General features: G+C 42.3%; 1 protein-coding gene across 6 annotated transcripts in view; it reads right to left on the reverse strand.

Annotated features, from left to right (window-relative positions):
* Positions 1-26,393, reverse strand: part of rgs3a (regulator of G protein signaling 3a) — a 267,593-nt gene that overhangs the window by 157,923 nt on the left and 83,277 nt on the right. For all 6 annotated transcript variants that reach the window (XM_041193069.1, XM_041193070.1, XM_041193068.1 and 3 more), the window contains one exon: positions 22,233-22,364. In XM_041193069.1, the coding sequence (XP_041049003.1) occupies positions 22,233-22,364 (132 nt within the window). The remainder of the gene's footprint in view (positions 1-22,232; positions 22,365-26,393) is intronic.

The following is a 26,393-nucleotide window of genomic DNA, read 5'->3' on the forward strand; positions in this document are numbered from 1 at the left end:
CTCTGAAAACTTGATTAAGCCAGTTATCTAATTAACTAGTTGGAGCTGCAAATGAGTCTGTATGAGCCCTGTTTTAAGGCTGGACTAAAACTCACCTTCTTCCAACCCTAACAGCAACTTTTAGTTAATTGCTAAATTAAAGAAAGACTAGGCTTTATATCGAATTTAATGCTGAAACTCCCTCAGTCAATAAGCTCCAACTCAAGGTCTCTACTGCAGCCAAACACAGCACTCCAGTGCAGACATCATCTCCGAGGGCAGAACATTCCTCGTCAGCTGGGCGGGTGCCTGACTCGAACGAAAGAAAAAAAGTGCACGATGATGTCAGGCGGGTATCCCGATGTCATCGCACACTCTCACGATATTTTGCTCGGCGTGAGAGGTGGCAAGTGTGCCCGCCGACAATTAAGAGGCTTATTAAGGCCCTTAATCAATTAATTAATGTAGAAAGTTGGGCCGGGGCGATGGGGGGAAGGGTAAAACTCTAAGAAGTATGACTAATGGGAAACAAAGCAGCAGGTTAGCGTGTGTGTTGGTGGATTCAACTTCATGGAAAATTATGAAAAAACTGAAAAGAAAGGAGACCCCAGGAGAGGATATTAAAGTCTCCAGACCACAAAATAGGACAGAGTGTTTGGAAAGGGCTAGGAATCTAACTTCAAACACATCAGATAAAGGGACAACAATGAGAAGGGGGACAGGAAATACAGGACTGAAGGTGTTGTATCTAAATGCACGCAGTATACGAAATAAGGTAAATGAGCTTGTGGCGCAGATTGAAATTGGCAGGTATGTTGTGGTGGGCATCACAGAGACATGGCTGCAAGGGGATCAGGACTGGGAGCTAAATATCCAAGGATATACATCCTATCGAAAAGATAGGCAGGTTGGCAGTGGGGGTGGGGTTGCTTTGTTAGTAAGAAATGAAATTAAATCGATAGCAAGAATGATGTAGGGTCAGATGATGTAGAATCCGTGTGGGTACAGTTCAGGAACCGCAAAGGTAAAAAAACCATAATGGGAGTTATGTACAGGCCTCCAAACAGTAGTCAGGATGTGGGGCACAAGATACACCAGGAGACAGAAAAGGCGTGTAAGAAAGGCAAGGTTACAGTGATCATGGGGGATTTCAATATGCAGGTAGACTGGGAAAATCAGGTTGGTAGTGGATCCCAAGAAAAGGAATTTGTGGAATGTCTACGAGATGGCTTTTTGGAGCAACTTGTGGTGGAGCCACTAGGGAACAGGCAATTCTAGATTTAGTGATGTGTAATGAGGCAGATTTGATTAGGGAGTTTAAGGTGAAGGAACCCTTAGGAGGAAGTGACCATAATATGATAGAATTTACCCTGCAATTTGAGAGGAAAAAGCTGGAATCAGATGTAACGGTATTACAGTTGAATAAAGGCAACTACAGAGGCATGAGGGAGGAGCTGGCCAGAATTGACTGGGAGATGAGCCTAGCAGGAAGGACAGTGGAACAGCAATGGCAGGAGTTTCTGGGAGTAATTTGAGAGACACAGCAAAAATTCATCCCTAGGAAGAAGAAGCATACTAAAGGGAGGACGAGGCAACCATGGCTGACAAGTGAAGTCAGGGACAGCATAAAAGCTAAAGAGAAAGCATACAATGTGGCGAAGAGCAGTGGGAAACCAGGGGATTGGGAAGCCTACAAAGACCAACAGAGGACAACTAAAGAAGAAATAAGGAGGGAGAAGATTAAGCACTTTGGTAGGAAGAATAGAGGCATAGATTATTTTCTAAATGGGGAGAGAATTCAGAAATCTGGAAAGCAAAGGGACTTGGGAGTCCTAGTCCAGGATTCCCTTAAGGTTAACTTACAGGTTGAGTCAGTAGTTAGGAAGGCAAATGCAATATTGGCATTTATTTCTAGAGGACTAGAATATAAAAGGAGGGATGTGCTGCTGAGGCTTTATAAGGCTCTGGTCAGACCACATTTAGAATATTGTGAGCAATTTATCTCAGGAAGGATGTTCTGGCCCTGGAGAGGGTCCAGAGGAGGTTCACGCGAACAATCACAGGAATGAAAGGCTTAACATATGAGGAGCGTTTGAGGTCTCTGGGTCTATACTCAATGGAGTTTAGAAGGATGAGGGGGGATCTGATTGAAACTTACAGAATACTGAAAGGCCTGGATAGAGTGGACGTGGGGAAGATGTTTCCATTAGTAGGAGAGACCAGGACCCGAGGGCACAGCCTCAGAGTAAAGAGAAGACCTTTTAGAACAGAGATGAGGGGAAACTTCTTTAGCCAGAGAGTGGTGAATCTATGGAATTCATTGCCACAGAAGGCTGTGGAGAGCAGGTCATTGAGTGTATTTAAGACCGAGATAGATAGGTTCTTGATTGGTAAGGGGATCAAAGGTTACGGGGAGAAGGCAGGAGAATGGGGTTGAGAAACTTATCAGCCATGATTGAATGGTGGAGCAGATTCGATGGGCCGAACGGCCTAATTTCTGCTCCTATGTCTTATGGTCTTAATTAAATCGGATTTTTCACTGCCCGTCCAACCATTCAGTTGGGGAGTGGGTGAAAAGGCCATGCAGCCTTTGGGTTTTTTTTATGAAACCTCACCCACGGGCAGGAATTAAAAATGAAATAAAAATGTTGAAATCTCATTTATAACACGTGTCTGCTTATGTGACAGAGTCACATGAGGGGACATGTTTTTAACATTTTAAAGTCTTTATTAACATTTTTGAAAATCTTCAGTCCCGGAAGCAGTTCTGTGCCTTCAGGGAGCTTTCAGTGCGTGAATCTGTGTGCATGCACAAACTCCTGCACTCACCCTCCTCCCCCCGCCCAGGAAGTACTGAGGCATCTGGTGTGTGATTCACGCTGGCTGGTCATTAATTGGCCAGCCAATGTGAAAACGTGGTCAGGGCCCAATCACGGTCAATTTCATGACCACTTCTGGGCTCACCTGCTGCAGTAAAAATTCTGCCCCAAGTCCTGAACCTTGCCTCAGGGGAAAATATTCACTCTTTGGGGTTCTCACCAAGGTAGCTTCTTAATTGGTATGGAGACAGGTTCCAGGTGAGCTCTCAAAGCTCTCCAAACAGAGGCCATCCAACTTCAGAGAAGCAACCAGCTACATTAAATGGCAAGTAACTGAGACGGTGCTTCAACATGAAGTGCCCTCTTACCAACTTGGGGGAAGCAATTGAAGGGTCACGAGGACTCGAAAAGTCAACTGTGCTCTTCTCCACCGATGCTGCCAGACCTGCTGAGTTTTTCCAGGTATTTCTGTTTCTGTTTTTGTTTTGGATTTCCAGCATCCACAGTTTTTTGCTTTTATCTCAGTGGTATTGTCGCTGGACTAGTAATCCAGAAAACAATTGAGAGGTAATGCTCTGAGTTTGAATCCCAGCAGATGGTGGAATTTGAATTCAATAAAAAAAATCTGGAATTAAATGTCTTATGATGACTATGAAACAACTGTCGATTGTTGTAAAAACCTATCTGGTCCACTAATGTCCTTTAGGGAAGGAAATCTGACATCCTTACCTGGTCTGGCCTGGCTGACATGTGACTCCACAGCAATGTAGCTGACTCTTAAATGGCCTCTAAAATGACCTAGCAAGCCACTCAATACTACAACAAAACTGGACGGACCACCTGGCATCGACCTAGGCACCAGAAAGACAACGGCAAACACAGCTGTGTCGACCTTGCGAAGTCCTCCTCACAAACATCTGGGGGCTAGTGCCAAAATTGGGACAGCTGTCTCACAGATTAGTCAAGCAACAGTCTGTCAACCTCATGGAATCATACCTTACAGATAATGTCCCAGACACCACCATCACCATCCCTGGCTATGTCCTGTTCCACCAGCAGGACAGACACAACAGAGGTGGTGGCACAGTGGTATACAGTCTGGAAGGAGTTACCCTGGGAGTCCTCAACATCGAATCCAGACCCCATGAAGTCTCATGGCATCAGGTCAAACACAGGCAAGGAAGCCTCCTGCTGATTACCACATACTGCCCTCCCTCAGCTGATGCAAGTGTTTATCAAACGGCACTTACTTAGCAATAACCTATTCACTGATGCCCAGTTTTGGTTCTGCCAGGGCCACTCAGCTCCTGACCTCATTACAGCCTTGGTTCAAACATGGACAAAAGAGCTGAGCTCCCGAGGTGAGGTGAGAGTGACTGCCCTTGACATCAAGGCAGCATTTGACCGAGTGTGGTATCAAAGAGCCTTAGCAGAACTGGAGTCAACGGGGATCAGGAGGAAAACGTTCCACTGGTCGGAGTCATACCTAGCACAAAGGAAGATGGTTGTGGTTGTTTGAGGTCAGTCATCACAGCAGGAGTTCCTCGGGGTAGTGTCTTCTGCTTAACCATCTTCAGCTGCTTTCGTTAATCATAAGGTCAGAAGGGGGGATGTTTGCTGATAATTGCACAATGTTCAGTATCATTTGCGACTCCTCAGATACTGAAGCAGTCCATGTCCAAACATAGCAAAAACTGGACAATATCCAGGCTTGGGCTGACAAGTGGCAAGTAACTTTCATGCCACACAAGTGCCAGGGCATTGATCATCTCCAACAAGAGAGAATCCAACCATCGCTCCTTGACGTTCAATGGCATTACCATCACTGAATCTCCCACTATCAACATCCTGGGGGTTACCATTGACCAAAAACTGAACTGGACTAGCCATATAAATACTGTGGATACAAGAGCAGGTCAGGGGCTAGGAACCCTGTGACAAGTTACTCACCTCCTGACTCCCCTAAGGCTGTTCAACGTCTACAAGGCACAAGTCAGGAGTTTGATGGAAAACTTTTCACTTGCCTGAATGAGTGCAGCTCCCACAACACTCAAGAAGCTTGACAATCCAGGGCAAAGCAGCCCACTTGACTGGCACCCCATCCACAAACATTCACTCCCTCCACCACCAGAGCACAGTAGCAGCAGTGTGTACCATCTACAAGATGCATTGCAGGAATTCACCCAGGGTCCTTAGACAGCACCTTCCAAGCCCACGACCACTACCCTTTAGAAGGACAAGGGCAGCAGACAGATGGGAACACCACCATTGGCAACTCCCCTCCAAGTCACTCACCATCCTCATTTGAAAATATATCGCTGTTCCTTCGCTGTGGCTAGGTCAAATTCCTGGAACTTCCCCCCTAACAGCACTGTGGGTGTACCTACACATGGACTGCAGCGGTTCAAGAAGGCAGCTCACCACCACCTTCTCAAGGGCAACTCGGGATGAGCAATAAATGCTGGCCCAGCCAGCGAAGCCCACATCCCACGAATGAATAAAAAAAAACTTTAATGAAAATTCAGCAACAAACAGAGAGCAGCCAGGTCACCAGCATGGGGCAGTGACGGCGGTGAATCCCTCTGGAGGACAGCCTTTTGCTGCACTACACCCAGAAGGCAGTGAGGGCCTAAAGGCCTGCCAGGAGCAGGCCTGCTGCTAGGTGCCCATTGATCTGCCCCTCATCATGTCAGGAAACTGTATGCTAACTGAAAAATTCCAGCTGGCCACCTGTAACAGCTCTTACACAAGCTCTTAACCAACCTAATTGGTTACCTGCCTCATGAGGGTGAGCAGCTCCTGCTGGACCCTGAACCCACTTTGCGAAAAGGCCAAGACACATACTGGAGTCAGGAAACTGGCATGCCGTCAGGTGCCAGTATTTCTGGGCCCTGTCCACCTCCATTCCCAACCTCAGCAGGGTCCTGTGCTTTTGATTCCAAAAGTTGTAACCATTAATATAAATTGTGAACAGTTGCCCCAGCAGGTGATCCTTATGGGACCCCACTTACCACCTTCTGCCACTCTGAAGAGTTACCGTTTTCTCCTCCTCTCTGCTTTCTTTGTTTCAGACAGCCCTTTATTCATTTTTCCTGACTCTGCACCAATTTTCCCATGACCCCTGTGGCAGCATTGGGAGGTGCTTGTTCTGTGATAAGTAACGAGTGTGCATAGCCACACAGAAGAAAAGTATTTCAAGAATAGAAGAAATTTAAAGGGACCATGCACTTAAAAACTGCCCAACACAACAACTGAATGTTGGAGGGAACATTGCTCTGCATGTTCTGACCTTATTCATTAGTCTATTCTGCAGTACCTTAATAAAGGTATTTTGGAAATCTAGATATATTTCAAGTATGTATCAATCTCATCTCTCTATGTTAGCTCTTCAAAGAATTCAACAAGGTTGTTCAAGCAGGGCTTTCCCTTTTAAAATCCATGTTGACTATATTTAATATAATTTTGGTTTCTATTTTCTGTTTCACATTTAGTAAGAGTTCCATTATTTTTTCTATTATTGATGTTAAGCTGATTGGGCATGTTCTATTTGCCTTGTTAAATATAGGTGTGTTAACTATTTGCAAGTCCTCTGGCACTACAACTTTTTCGAATGAATTATTAAACATGTGTAATCGTGCCTCTGCTATCACTTCCCTAGATTCTTTTAGAATAGATGACTGTAGTCCACCTGGACCAGGGGTTTTATTCTCTTCGAGTTTGATTAGTTTACAGCTATCCCTCGTTTAGTACTCCTAATGTATTCCTAAGAAATGGTGTGCTAAACAAAAACACGCTAAATGAAAATGATTTCCCCACAAGAAAGCGTGTAATCTTTACATTAAAAACCTATTGGCTGCCTTGAAATAACAAGCCCAAAATTTATTTTTCTACTTACTACTCTTACTAACTTATCTCCCACTCACTGCTTCCCATCGCCTGCTTGCCGTTTCCCACTCGCCACCTCTCTCACTCCCTCCCCCTTGCTGCTTCGGTCTACCAACCCATTTGCCCCCCTCCCTCTAGCCCCTCCCTCTAGCCCCATTCACTGCTTCCCTCTTATTGCCCCTCTCCCAAGCCCTTGTCTTTTAAAAAAAGTGAAGGGCATGCTGTCATCAACTCATGCTGGTGCAGAATGCACACTAGGGAGTTCTGCAAACGGCTTATGCTTAGAAAGCAAAGATAGCATGTTGGGAATTTATGACAACTTCACATAGTCTGAGAGCACAAGTGTGGATGGAAGCTCTGCAGACCGATTTTAGGGTAAAAATATCTGGTTGAAGCCCAAGTTTTTGAGACAGGCAGAGATCTCAAAGTATAAAATACAATGGCTAAATGTAATTATAGGAGTATCTCTTTTCTTTGGCTGCCTGCAGGAGCACCCCCAGGAAGGTGTCACTGAATCGTAGAGCAAGCTTTCTTCTTTCTGAAGCCATTCCTCCCTTGATGTTGGCCCCCTCCTTGTTGTCTGTGTCTCCAAACTCCCTGATTGCTGCACATGTACCTTTAAAAATGATGGCTCCATGTGAGCTGCTGGGCTTAGGACTATAACACATCCTGACTGCCAGCCCTTCATTGGCTTCTGCTGATAAAATCTTATGGAAAGTTCTGCTGACCACTCATGCATGCCTCCAACTTGCATTTCTGCCTGATGTTGGGCCATCTGCCTGATCAATAAAATTCAAGCCAAAGGGTCTGAATCCTGATAGGTTCCCTGTGGCTGCCTGGGAAGTCTCTATGGTGTCAGAATTAAGAGTAGTGGTCATCTGCCAGTGCTACAGACATTACTCTGAAACTCACTGACAGTTCTTGCAGACCTGCAAGCATGAGGTGACATGGTTCAGTCACAGCCTTCCATTAGCCTCCTCAATGAACTGGCCCTACTACATTACAGAGTTTGTTGTGGTAGACTCACAACCAGTATAGCAGATCCTGCATATTAAACAACTTCCATGTCCTCTATTCTTCTGAGTGGCCTTCCTCTCTGCATTCAATGTTCTTTGTTCTAATGCTCTTAGACAAGAAGCTCCTCTTTCAATGTTTTATCAATCGTTTAGAATCTTTTCATTAAACTCACAGGCAACAAAATTTTGAATTATCTGCTCTTCCAGAAAATTACAGCTGAACTCTGCACTCCAATTTGGAGGGGAAGTGCCAAAAAAAAAACAACATTTTTCCCAAAGGGAACCGGGAATCTTCATTCTAAGGTAATTGGAAACCATGTTTGCCCTCAGCAGGTGTGATCTCTGATTAATCAAAGGTTCAATTGCTGGAATGTCCAGGGTAGCCCAACGCCCACAGAAAAAGTTGGCTGCAGATGGGGAAAAAAGTAGGAAAAAGTCTGGCATATCTTCTCCCTGTTACTGCCTACCCCAAACCCCCACCAATCCTAACATCTAATGTACAGTCCTTGCAGACTGCTAACAAAACTGAATTAGATACCAAATGACTGCCCACTTGGGCACAACTCATCATTTCTGCTATCCATTATCCAGAACCTTCAGCTCCACTAACTCTAAGTCTGATGTGAATTAAAATACTTACTTCAATTTGATTATGCAGCTGTACAATGCTCCCAGAGCTTATCATGAATGCCCTTTGAAAGTCCTTAAAAGACAAACTTTGGTTTGCTAATGTATGTTAATTAGTTTCTTCAGGGACAGGATTCCCCAGAGCAGCACTAAATGTAGGCAAGTAGTTAGCTCATGCTTTTAACTGACATTACACTGCTTTTAATCATTATCAATGTTTCAGCTAAAATTCTTTAATTGATGAACCTCAAAGATCAAATGATCAAAGCCCTGAATTTCATTTTTATGATAAAAAAATAGAAATGCAAAATACAGAAATGTACTGTCCCTAGTTATAAGAAAGTTAAAGAAGGCTGGTTGGTCTCTTATAACATAACACAGGGTGTAATATTTTCCTGTAAAAAATCAAAAGCTACTACAGCATTTCAATTCAAACTACACAATTCAATTGAGGGATATTGCTGTCCACCACTACCTTCCACCTTTGCTGAAAAAAATCCCCTCCCTCACAACGTAGCCTGTAGTTATAAATATATTAGCACAACCCTGAAGCGTTTCAAAGAGATAACCAATCTCAGGGTTCAGATACTTTCATTTAATCCTTATATAAGGTGATACATGCATATAACATGCACATACAACACAGGACTATGTTTCTTCACTTATATCAATAGACATCATTGTTTAACATATCCACAATTGCATATGCTATTAGAAAGAGCAAAATATTGCTGATAATTATGCTAAATGGACATTTCAATTTAAAACTCAGCAAAAATGGAATCTAAATTAGTTAAATTAACTAATTCTTTTATTAAGCTCAATTGTATTGAAGTACCTTCCATAAACATTTGCCTAAAAAATCAGCAATCTCACTGAGGCTCCCTAAAATGGTGGTGTTGCAAATAGAAACATGGGGCCGAATTTTACAATCCCATTGTGGCGGGGATGGGGACAGGGACGGGGGCGGGGACGGGGACGGGGACGGGGATGGGGATGGAAAATGCAGTGAGTTGTTCAAAAGACCATTGGCTTCGGCAGGACTGAAAAATCTCACCGGCAGAGGGGCTATAAAATTCTGCCCACGTACTTTGAAATACTGCCAGGAAACAGTATTTTGCTGTACCGGATGCAATCAGAAGCACTGGTCCTGACAGTAAATGAACATATAGTTTAATTCCTCAGGACTTACATCAACTACCTTGGAAGAACACAAAGCTTCCCTCCAATTTCTCAGAAGCTAGAAGTTCTGCCGACCTTTTCAAGGGAGTGGAAGTTTTAGCAGGAGCAAAGTTTCTGCCTCGGGCCTGCCAGAAGAGCATATCAAATTGCGTAGGAAGTCAGTCATTAGAATAATTGGCACAGATGGCTGTCCCCCGCAGAAGTGGTACACTAGCTGCTGTTTCAAAGCTCTCAATAGCCAAAGAAGTCAAAAATATATTTTTCGTTTGGAGTGCTCTTTGGCCCCACTCCCAACAGCAATTGGTCCTTCTGGGATTGACAACCATTTTCTATCATCTTCAGTTCCATTGGGTCCAGTATGGCTCAGAATGGAACTCCTGCCTGATGAAAGTTAAGGCATGTTCTAGAAGACCAAACAGTACCATGCTGCGAAGATTTCCCTTGGCTGTCCCTTCAGCTGCTTGGAATATTTATAGTGGGCAGAAGATAAGTTCAAAATCTATCTTTTTAGGGGTTACGATTTCTACACGTCATACTTTCAGAGTTTATCTTGTTATGATCATAGACCAGACTCCCATGGTTTTGATAAAATGCAGTTAGGGACAATAACATTTTGTTACAGTTGACCAAGTTTGAGATTCAAGACATTTACTCAGTGAATACAGCCACAAGATTCCATGGGTTTTGAACAAACAAAAATAAATTTCACTACACAAAGTCAGAAAGATAAAACAATTTACAATATATATCTTATACTCTAACATTCAAGGTTAATAAGAAGTACATGTGAATTACCAAGCAAACAGTGGTTGAAGACACCACACTATACAATAAATTGCAGATATGACCAAGATTGAGTCCATGGATTCCTCACAACCCACCTAGACATCAGTAACACTGAGTTAACCAATCTCACTGACACTCTGTCTCTCTCACGACAGATTACAATTTTTACCTTGGAAGGTCTTGCCTTGGAATTGTCTCCACAAGTCACTACAACATCGGGCAGCATCAATGACCGTCCACCTCACAGGGCTTCAATCTCATCTCCCAAGATTGCATTCCCCTGGATTCCTGAGTCTGCACTCAAGCACCAACTCACAAACACAACTTCAGATCTTCAGCTGCACCAAACACTACTGCTCCAAAGGGATACCTATGCCCCAACAATCCGTGGCAGAGTCACCAACCTCCAGCTGCATTCTTCACTTAATGTCTGCTCACCGCAGCCATTTTCCTGTTTGGAGCCTGTTCTCTTCTCTTTTTTTAACTGAACTGGGACCTTTTCCTGACCCTATGCCTTCTCTGGGACTCTTCTTTTGGGTCTTCTCCCTGTCCACTCTCCCTTTGGGACCTCTCCTTGTCCTCTGCCTGGTACACTAGTCTTCCATGGCGCTCCACTCCCGGTCACCACACCCAGGTTTTCACGCCATTTTCCTTCTTGCACAGGCACGTTGGCCCCGACGAATGTAAACATTGCAGAACTGTGCATGTGCACCTCACTCCCAGGCCGCATATGCACAAAAGCTCTGAGGCCTGGCAGGAGTTGAATTTTCCAACCTCCGCTCTCAAATGAGGCAAGTATAGGTTCATAACACCCTCCATATTAAGTGTTCAGAAGCAAGTAAACACCTCAAAAGTATGAAAGCAAACCAGAAACTATTATCAGTTTTGATGCTACTCGTTTGAAATATTTAACAAAGACACAGAACTTCATAGTTTGTTGATTTGGCTGATTATATTGAGTAAAAAAGGCTCCAAAACTCTTCAGGTTATGATTTAAGCAATTATACTGAGATTGCGCCTCGCGACACACCCTTAAGTGTTTACAGAATCAGTGCAACGGCACCTTATCAGTAAGGTAGGCACAAGTACCACTTTGATTGCATTTCTGGCCCACCCATGTCTGCCGGAAACGTACACACGTCCAAGCACCAAGAAATCAATTGCTGAACAAGGGACCAATAGGTAACAAAAACGTAAATTCTTCAGTTTCAGTCTCCCTATAAGTTTTGGTTTCCAATTTTAATTTCAGTTATAGTTTCCTTAGAAACTGGGAGGGTCAGTTTCCTTTTTCAGTTTCCCTTTTCAATTAGTGTCGGTCTCAAAAAATATAAGTTCTGAAACTATCGATTCCATTACAACTGGATTTATGTATTCGATATACCGTGTGTCCTTGATCTTCTTTATGCACAAAGTCTAGTCACAGAAATGCCAATATAGATGTCAGCTTAAAATTTGAACAATGAGCTGAAGCTAAAACAGAGCAAGTTCTAATCATAGTAAGAGTAGAATTGGCAAACATGGAGTAAAAAAAAATCTAATTTTCTTAAAAGCTTCCCTTAGCTTCAAAGAAACCATAACTGACAGAAAGCACTAAGTACTCCCTATTGCCAATCCTTAGATTTTATAGCCGTGCATAAAACAACCTCCCGACTTTAACTCCCAAAACTGGCATAAATTTCCCATTTATACATGGGAATATGTAACAATTGATTTTGCTACGAGTCCCCTATAGATACCCATTAATCCAAATAAAGTTACTGTTAACGTTTCGAGTCCGTATTCAGCTCTGAAGAAGTCATACAGACTCAAAACGTTAATTCTGCTTTTCTTTCCACAGATGCTGTCAGACCTGCTGAGTTTTTCCAGCATTTTCTGTTTTTGTTTCAGATTTCCAGCATCCACAGCATTTTGCTTTTAAACAGTTACTGTATTCTCATCTCACTTGAGGAGTGTTAAGTGTATACACATGAACCACAAGATATCCTTGAAGTGTCAATTGCTGCTGCTAGCTGTAGCTACTCCTAAGGGGAGATCTGTTGTCATAGTATGTCACTCTTGTCTGTCTTGCGGTATCCTCACATATCCACTGTAGATCATCTGCAACCACTCTGTGACATCCATCATCCAACTGTGCCTCGGTTGACTCTACTTCCTGCTGCCCTCCACTGTGCCCTCTAGAAGAGATCTCTGTAGCTTTTCAGCTCTGACCAAATGGCCAAAATACTCTTGTTTCCTTTTCTGGTTGCCCCTTTTTTAGAATTTTTTTTTGCTTTTGCTATTTCAAGTACTTCTTCATTTGTCTTATGGTCTGTATATGGAATTTTTAGCAACCACATCTCAAATGCCTCTATTTTCCTCCACAGGTCTTTACTTATTGTCCAGGTTTCTGAGGCATAAGTGGATATAATGTAGCATCAAATGAGTTTTTTCCTTCTTACAAACTTGAGTTTTCTTGACACATCCATCACCTTCACAAAATTACTTCTGGCTATCCCTATCCTTCTTCTGACTCCAGCATCGTGCTTACCACCCACCAACTTCTGATAATGATAAATACGGATATAGTAGGTTGAGTTTTTCTACATAAGGGATCCCTATTAATGTACAGATACCAGTAAAAATGGACCTTTGATTTCTTAAAATTATTGAAAATGGGGCATGGTAAGTAATTTTACTCAAAAAGTTAGTAAATAAAAATAGCTATGATGCTGGTTGATAGGCTTTTCATAAATAATTTTAGTAATTCTGCAGAATTCAAATAATTGGGGATAAAATTGATTGGAACAGAAATAAATGTGTACTGCAATTGATCAATCAGAACACAGTGTACTGCTGATACAAAACCTAAGGAAAAATACCAGTTTGAAACTGAAAGTGCATAGTCCTCTTAATGATGCATATTTAACATTATATGACACTGTATTACCCTATTTAATTTTTTAATAAATGTGTACTGCAATTGATCAATCAGAACACAGTGTACTGCTGATACAAAACCTAAGGAAAAATACCAGTTTGAAACTGAAAGTGCATAGTCCTCTTAATGATGCATATTTAACATTATATGACACTGTATTACCCTATTTAATTTTTTAATAAATGTGTACTGCAATTGATCAATCAGAACACAGTGTACTGCTGATACAAAACCTAAGGAAAAATACCAGTTTGAAACTGAAAGTGCATAGTCCTCTTAATGATGCATATTTAACATTATATGACACTGTATTACCCTATTTAATTTTTTAATAAATGTGTACTGCAATTGATCAATCAGAACACAGTGTACTGCTGATACAAAACCTAAGGAAAAATACCAGTTTGAAACTGAAAGTGCATAGTCCTCTTAATGATGCATATTTAACATTATATGACACTGTATTACCCTATTTAATTTTTTAATAAATGTGTACTGCAATTGATCAATCAGAACACAGTGTACTGCTGATACAAAACCTAAGGAAAAATACCAGTTTGAAACTGAAAGTGCATAGTCCTCTTAATGATGCATATTTAACATTATATGACACTGTATTACCCTATTTAATTTTTTTATGCACAATGTGCTTTCTTAATAATAACAAAAACAAATCTGTGTGAAAGTAAAGTTTAAAATACCCTAATGCTGTAAGTTAAAAATTAAATACCTATGGTCATTTGTTGTCTTATTGAGACAGCAAAGCATTTATGGAATAGTTAAAAGCAGATGTAAAGTAGTTTATAAAAATGTTGAACTATATGAAGCAGCATGTGTTTGTATTAGGACTGCATCCAAAGTAACAGATTTAAATAATGAATTATTTCACATCTGTGAAATCATATTTTCATTTATTAGATATTTATTCCTTTAAATTGTTTCTTCTAGTATGCAGATGTATTTATTTATATGTTTATTTTACTTCTGACATGTTAGGGCCTTTTAGTGTGAGCTCATAGTACCAAAGCATAGTAAGTGATCAACCGTGACTCACTTCACACCTATCCCTAAGAATTTTCTATTATGTTTTTAGATAGTATCATTCTTTGTAAGAATGAATGATTGAAAGTATTCTCTGGTTCTCATTTGCGCTTGTAATTTTTCCAGTTGCGCTTGTAATTTTTCCAGTTGCGCTTGTAATTTTTGATGAGTGGCCAAAGGGCCTCAATTGGCCTCCAGGCAGGAAGGCTGTTCTCAACCCTTACCGGAAGTCGAGAATGTGATGGGCTCTCTTCCCTGAGGCCTCTCCCACCATTAACACTGCCTCAATACCAACCACCACCCCCCGACCCCACCCAGTCCCACCATTGCATTAAGTTCCACCCTGTGTGTCTCAGATTTGAACAGCCATTTGGACTTTGCAGCTGTGGACTGATTTCCCAGGCTCGGTAAAACCAACAGCTAAAACAAGGAGAAAGCTGCAAGATTCATCAAGAAAATTCTCTTCCAGCGCTGCTTGTGGTCTAGGGTGAACAGGAGGAGTGCTTATCCCACAATTTCCTGACCCTCCACCTACACAAACTCCAGAGCCCCCTCCACACCAGTAATCTCTTCACCGTAACTTTACCTCCGGCAGCCTCTTTCCCCAGCTGTGAGTTCTCGCCTCCCACCGATCTCATCACGCCCACACCCGGGGATCTCTGCTCCTCCACAATCTCTTCACCCCACAATCTAATTCTGCTCTTTGGGCCCTCAATGGACTCATGGCACGACCTGGTGCTGGAATTGGTAGATGGAAAAACGAATATAATTTTTTGCAGTGGGAACCAAAGATCATCGGAGAGGGTGTGAAGCACCTTCTAGAAAGGTTAAAATTAAAGGCATTATATCTGAATGCATGATGCAATTGTCAAAAGATATACAAGGATACTTGCCTTTGTTAAGAAGGCAAATTGAATACTTTCCTTTATTAGGCGAGACAAAGAAAGTAAGAGCAGCAGCCAATGCCACAGCCAGAGTAACTGTGCATAGTATTAGTCAGAGTATGGCAGGAAGGATGTGATCGCATAAGGGTACAGAGGAGACTTTTTGGCAAGTAGCGTTCTTGCACCTTAGAGGAAAGCCAGGTAGGTCTTTATTACAGAAGTGGCACAATGCATCTGAATTTCACACCTGCAGAAAATGCAAGTTGGATTGGCCTGGATTTTGCAGTCAGCAGTGAAGGGATGGTGCTCACTGCTAACCTTGGAAAAACCTGCACTCAACAATTTAGCAGATTCTCAAATGTAGATTTTCTCTATTTCAATGACACTATATGGTGCCATTCACTGGGCATCTGTGGCATCTAGCAACAAGACAGGCAATAGACAGGCTGATCAGTCAATCAGATTGAAGAACTCTCACAGACAGCAAAGAAGGAAATAAGAAGCATGGAAGAATGTAATTCAGATTTTAATTATTGTGCAGAAAGTGAAATAAAGTTTGGGGATCTGCACATTGGATTAAATGTGAAGCTGAAATATCATAAACTTTAAAAATAATAATTTATTTCTATTATTTTAAAAATCATGTTATTTTTAAATGTTCTTTTGAGGGAATGTGACTCTACATCAGCAAAATTAGCTTCTCAAGGCCAGAGAGGTTGCTCATCAATAATAATAAGTTGGTACAAAAGAGGCTTAGTTACTCCTGAGTGAACAAGGCTTGACATTTTATTGGGTTTAACAGCAAGAGTTATGCATAAAAATGTTCACATCAAATCAGTGGTTATGTATTGATTGTATCTGGGGAAACTGCAACAGTGCACCCCATGGATAAGCAGGATATCAGAGACAGCAACTTTCGGATCTACACCTTTAACTGCACATGTGCTGATGCCAGAAAAGTTGATGTCAGCTTATTCACAATAATGATGGTGTGTTGCTTGGAGGAGAACTTGCAGTTGGTGGTGTTCCTATGCATCTGCTGCCCTTACCTTTCTGGGTAGTAGAGGCCACTGGTTTGGAAGGCGCTGTCCAAGGAGGCTTGGCAAATTGTTGCAGTGCATCTTGTATATGGTAAACACCGCTGTCACTGTGCACCAGTGGTGGAGGGAATAAATGTTTAAGGAAATGAATGGGGCATCATTCCAGTGAGCTGCTTTGTCCTGGATGGTGTCGAGCTTCTTGAATGTTGTTTGAGCCACACTCAAACAGATAAATGGGGAGTACTCCACAACACTCTTAACTTCTGCCTTGCAGATGGTGGACAGGTTTTGGGGAGCTAGGTGGTGAATTACTTGCCGAAGAATTTTCAGCATCTTGTGTATTCTTGTAGCCACAGTATTTATATGGCTGGTTCAGTTCAGTTTCTGGTTAGTGATAAATCCTAGGATGTTGACAATGGGAGAGTTTGCAATGGTGATGCTATTGGATGTCAAGGGGAACTGGTTAGGTTCTCTCTTGTTGGAGAAGGTCATTGCCTGGTATTTGTATGTCATGAATGTTACTTGCCACATATCAGTCTAAGCCCAAACATTGCCCAGGTCTTGCTGCATATGGACACTGCTTCAGTGTTTGAGGAATCCTGAATGGTACTGAACACTTTAATCATCAGTGAACATCCCTACTTCAGACCCACGGTGGATGGAAGGTCATTGATAAAGCAGCTGATGATGGTTGGGCTGAGGACACTATCAAGGAACTCCTGTAGTGATGTCCTATGGCTGAGATGACTGGCTTCCAACTACCCCACAACCATCTTTCATTGTGCCAGTAACAACTCTAACCAGCGAAGAGCTTTCCTCCCAGCTCTCACTGACTTCAGTTTTGCTGGGCTCCTTAGTGCCACTTGGTCAAATGCTGCCTTAATGTCAAGGGCAGTCACTCTCACCTCACATCTTGAATTGAGCCCTTCTGAGAATGTTTGAACCAATGAGGTCAAGCCAAGTAGCCCTAGAGGAACTCTAACTGAACATTGGTGAGCGGGTTATTGCTGTGTAAGTGCTGCTTTTTAGTACTGTTGATGACAGCTTTCATCACCTTGCTGAAGGGGTGGTAATTGGTCAGATTGGATTTGTCCGAAGAACAGTCACGTTGGACTCGAAATGTTAACTCTTGTTTCTCTCTCCACAGATGCTGCCAGATGGGCTGAGTTTTTCTAGCACTTTGTTTTTATTTCAGATCTCCAGCTTCTGCGGTATTTTGCTTTTATTTTGGATTTGTCCTGACATACCTGGGCAATTTTCCATGTTGTCAGGTGTCATAGCTCTACTGGAAGGGCTTGGAGTCCGGATAATTCTGGAACATTGCTGGAATGTCATCAAGGTTCAAAGTCTTTGTTGTATCCAGTTCAGCTGTTATTTATATCACATGGGGTGATCTGAACTGACTGAAGACTGGGACCTGATGCTGCGGACCCCAGGAGGAAGCCAAGATGGATCATCCACTCGGCACTTCTGGCTGAAGATGGTTGCAAATGCTTCAGTCTTGTCTTTTGCACTGATGTGCTGGGCTCCCTTATCATTGAGGTGGGGGTGTTTGTGGCACCTCCTCCTCTTTGTTTCATTACAATATTTCATTCAGTGCCAAATCATGTACAAAACGTGAAATAAGGAGAAAAGCAGACAGATGGGATTAAGAGAGTGATAAAAGAGACAAAAATAAAACATTCTTTAAAATGTCTTTAAGCCTCCAACAATAATTAAAATCTGAAGGAACAAGAGTCCACACATTTATAAGTAAATTTTCAATACAAGAGAGACTCACATAACTTTAAGTTCAGGAAATACAGAGTGAAAAAATTTGAGGCTGATATTGAAAGTTAAGCAATGATAAAAAAAAGTAAATATAGGCAGTTATATTTCCTGGTCCCTATAGCCATTAGTGCAGGAGGGGACTAGGCACTCAAGAACCTGAAATTCAAATTCAGGGGGCACTACGACATCAAACATGATTTTTTTCTGGCAGGTTTAGTAGACAGTAATAGTTTCAATGAAAAACAGCCATAGCTTTAACTAAATGTTGCTGTGCATTGACTTGAAGCTGAACATAATTTTTGTAACTCCTTAGAATGAGGCGTGGCTAGAGGCCCATCTTGAGAATGCCAAAAGATGCCATGAATAATGGACATTTAAAATCCATTGGCATTTTAACCTAACATTTTCAGTCAATTTTTAGTATTGTATTTTATTACATATCGTTACAATTTTATTTTCCCAATATTTTAAAAACAATTACAGGGATTTTTTTTCTTCCACCTAACAATGCACGATATTAATATGGAATTTTAAAATGATTTGCTAATTTGCTGAAACCCATAGCATCTTAGGATGATTAGGTCATAGGAGGCCATTTGGCCCATCGAGTTTGTGCCAGCTTCCTGCAAGAGCAATTTAGCTAGTTCCATTGCTCACCTTATCCTGCAGCAAATTTTTTCAGGTGTTTATCTAATAGCCTTTTGAAAGCCATGATTTTCAGGCAGTGCATCTCATATCCTAGCCACTTGCTGTGTAATAAAGTTTTTCCTCATCTTGCCTTTTTATTTCCAGTCACTTGGAACACACTATTTTTTGCACTTTTGTGTATTCCTTCCTTTTGTTGACTATAGTACCAGTGTGATTTTTTTCCAATTTTCAGTATATAAAACAACTTTGTATTCACAAGTTTAATTTCCAACTTAATACCCGCTACGTACGCGGTTCCAATTGCACAAATTCATTTCACATAGAGCATCTGTATTGAGCAAAGGGAGTAATATTTTACTCATCAATGCGGACTGACTTCAAACCCACACCTCAGAAGAGATAACCCACTGGCCCTGCCAACAACAATAACTTGCATGTGTATAACACCTTTCATATCCTAAAGTGCTCACAGAAGCATCGTGAAAACAGTTGTAATTCCCCAATGATGCTTTTAAGAATTTCTGAAAATTCTTTTTCTTAAAAAAAAATCAGTTTTCTTAGTTATTATTTTCACAGCAACTGATCCTGGAACATCTAAGCTGTGGTTTTTGACTGAATTTTGGCTGAACAAATACATCGACCGCAAGATAAAAATCAATATGGTCCAAGACTGACTGATAATTAGCAAACAGGGCGAGAAAACCAACTTCTGAGTCAACTTGGGCCAAATGGACTCATTTAAATGATGGCCCTCCTCTCCAGTGAACCGGAAAAGTGAACATTACCTCAGCTTTGATCCATACTTTGCTGCTGAACAAAAATGCATTTATCAATATTCACCTAACCCTAAAAGCTATTAATCATTACCATAGTAAAGAGAGTTTATAAAATAATGCCAGGAATAATTCTGAATTTAAATATCAAAGACATGTTGACAGACCAATAGAATAAAGCTATTTTTCATTGGTAAACAGCAAATTGAGAGATAATATCGTTCTGGTCTTCTGAATGCGAATAGGCATATGAGATGTAGAAGCAAACAGGTTATTTTCTCTTGACTTTGCAGTATCAGACAAATACGCTAACGCATATCTAAGATCGCTTCCTGAGAAATCAGTGAAGTAGTATACATATTTAGCCGAATTTTGCTGAGACTGGCTAAGTGCTGACATCAGCCGGAAATGTATGTCAGCGACATGTGCGGCTGGCTGGCAAGACTTCCGCATTAATTTTATGGGTGGCAGCAGATGAATAAGCTGTCCTACCCAAGGCAGCCAACTGCACAACCCCCTTTCCCACCGCACCCCCAGGGAGCTGCCAGCCCAAACAGAGGGTTGGCAGTTCAGGAGAGTCAGCAATGCCACATAGGTAGGTGGCAGCTGTTGAAACAGACAGGGGCCCTGCAGCCTACTGGAGGTAGGTTGAAATAGTTTACAAAAATAAAATTGCTGTTGACGGACGGGAAACTTTGAGGAAATCGCTGGGGCCATGGGGGTCCCCTTCCCTGCCCTCAACCCTCTCGCTGTGTAAAAAACTCACCCTGGGACGCCACTGGGAGACCAGCTTCATTTAGTCAGCGGCCTCCCCACACGTGGTGGGCTGATCAGCTGTCGGCAAAATGCTAATGGCCTGGTAAAATCACCCTTACTAGGGCCATATTCAAATTGGCTTCCTGCCTGCTTGTGGTAGGAAGCTGGTCCAATCCTGCATCTGCCTGAGATTTTACCAGCACCCCCCATCCCCTTTCCCACCTTGTGCAAGCAAATAATATTCCCTCCCACTGTGTGTACATCTTGAATACAATCAGAGAAAATTTCATTTTCCAAAAGTCAGCATTAATTGCAATAGTAATCTTAACTGTTACAAGCCCAGCTGCTGTTAATAGTGGGCAAGTCAAATCCCAGAGTGAAACCTGACTTGATAGATCCTACCTTTCTCTTAAAGGAACTGTAGAGTTACTGAACAAATTCACAGGAATCTGCTGATGAACTTTTAATACAAAGAATAAAATATTTTTTAAAACAGGAAGATTGAATTATATTATGCCAGACAAAAAGGTTGGAAAGATCTCAAAACAAACCCAAGAAAACGATTCAAATTCCCACTATTTCTTTACTCCAGCAATATCTTTACAGGCACATAAACCAGTGAAGAGTTACCACTAGCTTGACACAAAGGCTATTTCGCTTGGGACCAGCACAATTTCAAATGGTTTTCTTCCAGTGAATTTCCTGAGCATTCACTTGATGCTTCTCACCCAACTTGTATCTCTCCATGAAAAAAAAAGCACTCACCAAAAAAAAAGCACTCTAATCTCACTGTTTCTTCACCTGCAGAGCAAACAAGTGAGATCCTAAACTCAGTTTTCCAATAGCAATTCTGCTAAACTGATCATTTTACTGAGTCCCATAACTGATTATTCAGTTAACTCGTGTCCCACTAGCTTTGGAGTTTTTCTACTCAGAGAGCTTTAAAATCCTTGTCTTCTCTCTCTCTGACATCTACTCACTGAACTCCTGTCTTCTTCTGTGCCTGTGCTCCTGGATCACTGTTACTAGGCAACAGTAAAGCTCTTCTACTTTGTGTTTTTCTTTCAAAATCACTGTACTTTCAACCCCTTTTAACTGATCTCTTTCACGTCTGGGGTTACAAGACCTCATTAAAAATGTATATATACAACAAACCCACAAATCCTGAAAGCTCCCAGGCACAAGGTTCATAAACAAAACCTAAATGAAACTCAAACCATTTTTATCTTTCTTATCAAATATATATATATATTTATATATATATATACACACATATATATATATATAATATATATATATATATAAATAAAGTCAACTTAAAATTATACATTGTTCATAACTCAATGTGTGTATCTACTACTTCCTATTTTATGACAACTTATATTGAATTATGCATGTTGAGCTGGGAAAGTTAACTGACTTTGACCACATTTACAATTCAACTTTAGTAATGCTGCAAAATGGCACTGAAGCAAACATTATAGTATAGCTAAAAAGTTGGAACTCAATCTAACCCTAGAGTGAAACAGAGCGCGTTCCTGAGGACTGCATCTCAACCCTTCTTCCCTCCAGTGTCAGTTTAGGGTGTGAATCTGAGCACACTGTAGCTTCTGAACAGAACCTCATGACATCAATATTACATCTGTAGTATAATTAAGGTTTTGATTATAATAAATGTCAGTTTCCATATAAAATGCAATATTTTGTATTTTTGTCACCTGCGTTCTCAAATTTTGAAATAAAGCCAAAACATGCTAAAACATGTTGCACTCCCAAGCAGGAAACAAAGACAAAATATTCAAGTTACTTTTGATAGTGGTTTTTTTGACACAGCATTAGAAAATTATAGAAACAAAATTATTGATGGGATAGATCTTTTTCATCAATGTGAATCTTTCAATCACAATATTTTATTTTCAAGCTATTGGATGTTACATTCCTTCCATTTGTTGTTTGCATTTCTTGCAAAAATTGCCTAGCTGAAAGTGAAAACTTAGCCCGTTCAATTATTGGAAAATATAAAAGGCAAGAACATAAACAAGTAATCTCTGTAAAATGTGTACTTATGACAGTAGCAAGATTATTTTGCTCCTATGTAAAAAGACTTACCTTGCTCATTGTTTCAGTTGCTGTTGATCTTTGTTCTTGCTTCTGTTTGATAATGTTCTCCATTAAACACTGACACACTTTCCTTTTTTGCTTTGTTGAGTATGCCTCTAAACTCAAACTGCTCTGTGACTTCTGAATAAAAAAATAACAATTGTCAACATCAGCACTTGCAGAAATATAAAATTCTGATGTAAAGCAAGATCATATAGATTATATTTAACTGAACATAGAAAAAAGCCACTTCATTGCCATAATAATTGCTGAGTGAAGTTTATCTGCCTTTCTACCACCATTTCTAAGGCTATAGGAAGCTTCTTTTTGGCATATTTTCCAGGTTCCCTTCCTCTGCTATTCTGCTGTAACCATTCATACCTCCTGTGGACCCCTCTTTTGTTTTTATATTAGTCTCAACATCACCTCCTTTGTCTTACACCTTCATCACTTCTGCCATTTAGTCACTCCTGACCTCCCTTCTACATTGATATTTTACCCTTATTTCCTTTCCTTGGCTCCCTTTCCCCCAGCTTTGGGCTTGCTTAAAAACCATTAATCTCTTAACATCTTCTCGTTCTGATGAAAAGTCACTGTTTCTCTCTCCAGAAATGCTACTTGACCTGCTGAGTGTTTCCAGCATTTTTGGATTTTAATTTCAGATTTCCAGAATCTGCACTATTCTGGATTTCTTTAAATATTTATTAGGTATTGTTTAATATGTTTCACTCAGGTTCCAAGGCTTTCACTGCTCCTGCCTCCTGTTGCTGCTGATCAAGTGGCTGCTGAATGCTCACTATTGGCTCCTCTTGTTCGTCTAGGATCACCAATGAAAGGTTCTTCATCAGGACAAGGTTATTCAAGACACAGCTGCCACAACTATTCTGCAGATCCTAGCTAGTTTGTTCTGCAATGCTCTCTTGAGCATGCCTTCAGATTGCTTATAGTATGCTCCACCATGATAAGGGACCTAAACATGAGCCTTAATATGCCATTCCTTAACATCAATGGAGGGCATATGGAGAGCCATCATTAGAAATGTAGTCAAGGGATAGCCCTTGTCACTGGATAACCAGCCTTCTCCTTCATCCTGTAAGAGAGGAAAGATGCTAAGCTACAAAGAGTGAAGGTGCTGTGGCAGTTTCCTGAAAATTTGACTCTAATGGACAAAGGTCTTATGCCTCTGGTTGCAAATCATCTGAAAAATAAGATCATGGAATCACTTGCAATTTAGAAAGTTCTGAGAATTCTAATGCCATATATGTTTGGAGTTCGGTTACAAGAGTTTCAGCAAAGACTTCTTAATGAACCCATAATCTCCTTAAGCAGAGCTTCTCTCTTCCATCTTTGAAAGAGGGGAATGGTTTATAGAATTTGGCAGAATAGTACTTGCTAGTTGGTGGTCTTTTTCAGTGGCAATGTCTTTGTTTGTGTGCCTCTTATTTCCTTCTTTATCTTGGTCCTGTTATGAAGGCCAGATATGGGAATGTTCATACTGAACTCCACAGCATTGCACAATTGGGCGGGGGAGGGGGGTGGGGGGGGGTTGTTGTTGGTGGTGGTGGTGGTGGTGGTGGTGATGGTGGTGGTGGTGATGGTGGTGGTGATGGTGGTGGTGGTGGTGGTGGTGGTGCTGATGGTGGTGATGGTGGTGGTGGTGATGGTGGTGGTGGTGATGGTGGTGGTGGTGGTGATGGTGGTGGTGGTGGTGATGGTGATGGTGGTGGTGGTGGTGATGGTGGTGGTGGTGATGGTGGTGATGGTGGTGCTGGTGGTGGTGATGGTGGTGGTGGTGATGGCGGTGGTGGTGGTGACGGTGGTGGTGGTGATGGTGGTGGTGGTGATGGTGGTGGTGGTGGTGATGGTGGTGGTGGTGGTGATGGTGGTGGTGGTGGTGGTGATGGTGGTGGTGGTGGTGGTGGTGATGGTGGTGATGGTGGTGGTGGTGATGGTGGTGATGGTGATGGTGGTGATGGTGATGGTGGTGATGGTGGTGGTGGTGGTGGTGATGATGGTGGTGGTGGTGGTGTTGGTGGTGGTGGTGGTGATGGTGGTGGTGGTGGTGATGGTGGTGGTGATGGTGGTGGTGGTGATGGTGGTGGTGGTGGTGGTGATGGTGGTGGTGGTGGTGGTGATGGTGGTGGTGGTGGTGATGGTGGTGGTGGTGGTGGTGGTGATGGTGATGGTGGTGGTGATGGTGGTGATGGTGGTGGTGATGGTGGTGATGGTGGTGGTGATGGTGGTGGTGGTGGTGTTGGTGGTGGTGTGGGACAAGTAGAGCCAGTGATAGATGGAGATAACCAAAAGGTGTCACAGACAAAAGGACAAAGAAGTGTTGAAGGTGGTGATATTATCTAAGGAATGTGCTAATTAAGGGTAGAAAGCCGGACAAACAAGGTACAGATAGCCCTAGTGGGGGTGGGGTGGGGTGAAGGAATCAAAATAGACTAAAAGGTAGAGATAAAACAATGGATGGAAATACATTTAAAAATAATGGAAATAGGTGGGAAAAGAAAAATCTATATAAATTATTGGAAAAAAAGGGGGAAATCGGAAAGGGGGTGGGGATGGAGGAGAGAGTCCATGATCTAAAGTTGTTGAACTCAGTATTCAGTCCGGAATGCTGTAAAGTGCCTAGTCGGAAGATGAGGTGCTGTTCCTCCAGTTTGCGTTGGGCTTCACTGGAACAATGCAGCAGGTCAAGGATGGATATGTGGGCATGAGAGCAGGGTGGAGTGTTGAAATGGCAAGCGACAGGGAGGTCTGGGTCATGCTTGCGGACAGACTGAAGGTGTTCTGCAAAGCGGTCACCCAGTCTGTTTTTGGTCTTTCCAATGCAGGGGAAACCGCATTGGGAGCAACGAATGCGGTAGACTAAATTGAGGGAAGTGCAAGTGAAATGCTGCTTCACTTGAAAGGAGTGTTTGGGCCCTTGGACAGTGAGGAGGGGGGAAGTAAAGGGGCAGGTGTTGCACCTTCTGCGGTTGCATGGGAAGGTGCTGTGGGAGGGGGTTGAGGTGTAGGGGGTGATGGGAGGAGTGGACCAGGGTGTCCCAGAGGGAACAATTCATGTGGAATGCCGCCGGCGGCGGGGGGGGGGGGGGGGGGGGGGGGGGGGGGGGGGGGAAGAAGATGTGTTTGGTGGTGGCATCATGCTGGAGTTGACGGAAATGGCGGAGGATGATCCTTTGAATGCGGAGGCTGGTGGGGTGATAAGTGAGGACAAGGGGGACCCTAAAATGTTTCCCCCTTAAACTAGCTTATATTTCACCTCTTCTATTTTTACTTAGTTCTGTTGAAGGGTCATTCGGACTCGAAACGTTGACTGTGTTCCTCTCTGCAGATACTGCCAGACTTGCTGAGTTTTTTCAAGTATTTTTGTTTTTGTTTTGGATTTCCAGCATCTGCAGTTTTTTTGCTTTTATCTTAAAGTTTCTGCAGTCAGAGCTTGTGAAATCAACCTCTGCTGGTTTCTGCAATTGAACCTGGAAACTCATGGCTGCTTTATCTAGATGTGAAGCAAATTATGTGTGAAGCTTGTAGAAATGACAGGGTTTCTAATGGAAAAGACACTGGGCGGAATTGTCCCAGATTTGCACTAAGTGCAGTAGCGGGTGTGAAGAAAGTCGTTTTACCCACCAGCTGCAACGACAGGTTTTCGCTCCATATCGTGCCCATCTCAGCACATCCTGCCTCTCAATAACACATGCATGGGAAACACTCCGGATTGCTGGCGGGCAGCCTCTGATTCACCTGCCCTGCTGTCACCTTATGCCTTCAGTAATCCAGGCGCCATATTGAAAGGGTGTCCCTGCACAGAGCTGGTAGTCTCTAAGGGATCGAAAGCTGCTGCAAGTCATGGCTGCCAAAGGGAGGAAACATGCTGTTCCCAAATTTAGCAGTGCCTCCCTCAGGCGCTTACTGGGTGTAGTGGAAGTCCTGTAACCCCCGCTCTAGACGAAGACCAACAATCAAGGTCACTAATCCAGCGTGGGAGGCGGTGGCAGTGGTGGTCAGCGCCAACGCCCTGCAAAAGAGGACAGCCACCCAATGCCGAAAGAGGATGAATGATCTCCTCTGTTCCACCAGGGTAAGTTACTCCTCTCATCACTCTCAACTCTCGCACTCACAAACCCATCACACACCCACAGAGCCCTCATTCACTGCCAG

Source organism: Carcharodon carcharias, chromosome 8, assembly GCF_017639515.1.
Source record: "Carcharodon carcharias isolate sCarCar2 chromosome 8, sCarCar2.pri, whole genome shotgun sequence".
Lineage (NCBI taxonomy): Eukaryota > Metazoa > Chordata > Chondrichthyes > Lamniformes > Lamnidae > Carcharodon > Carcharodon carcharias.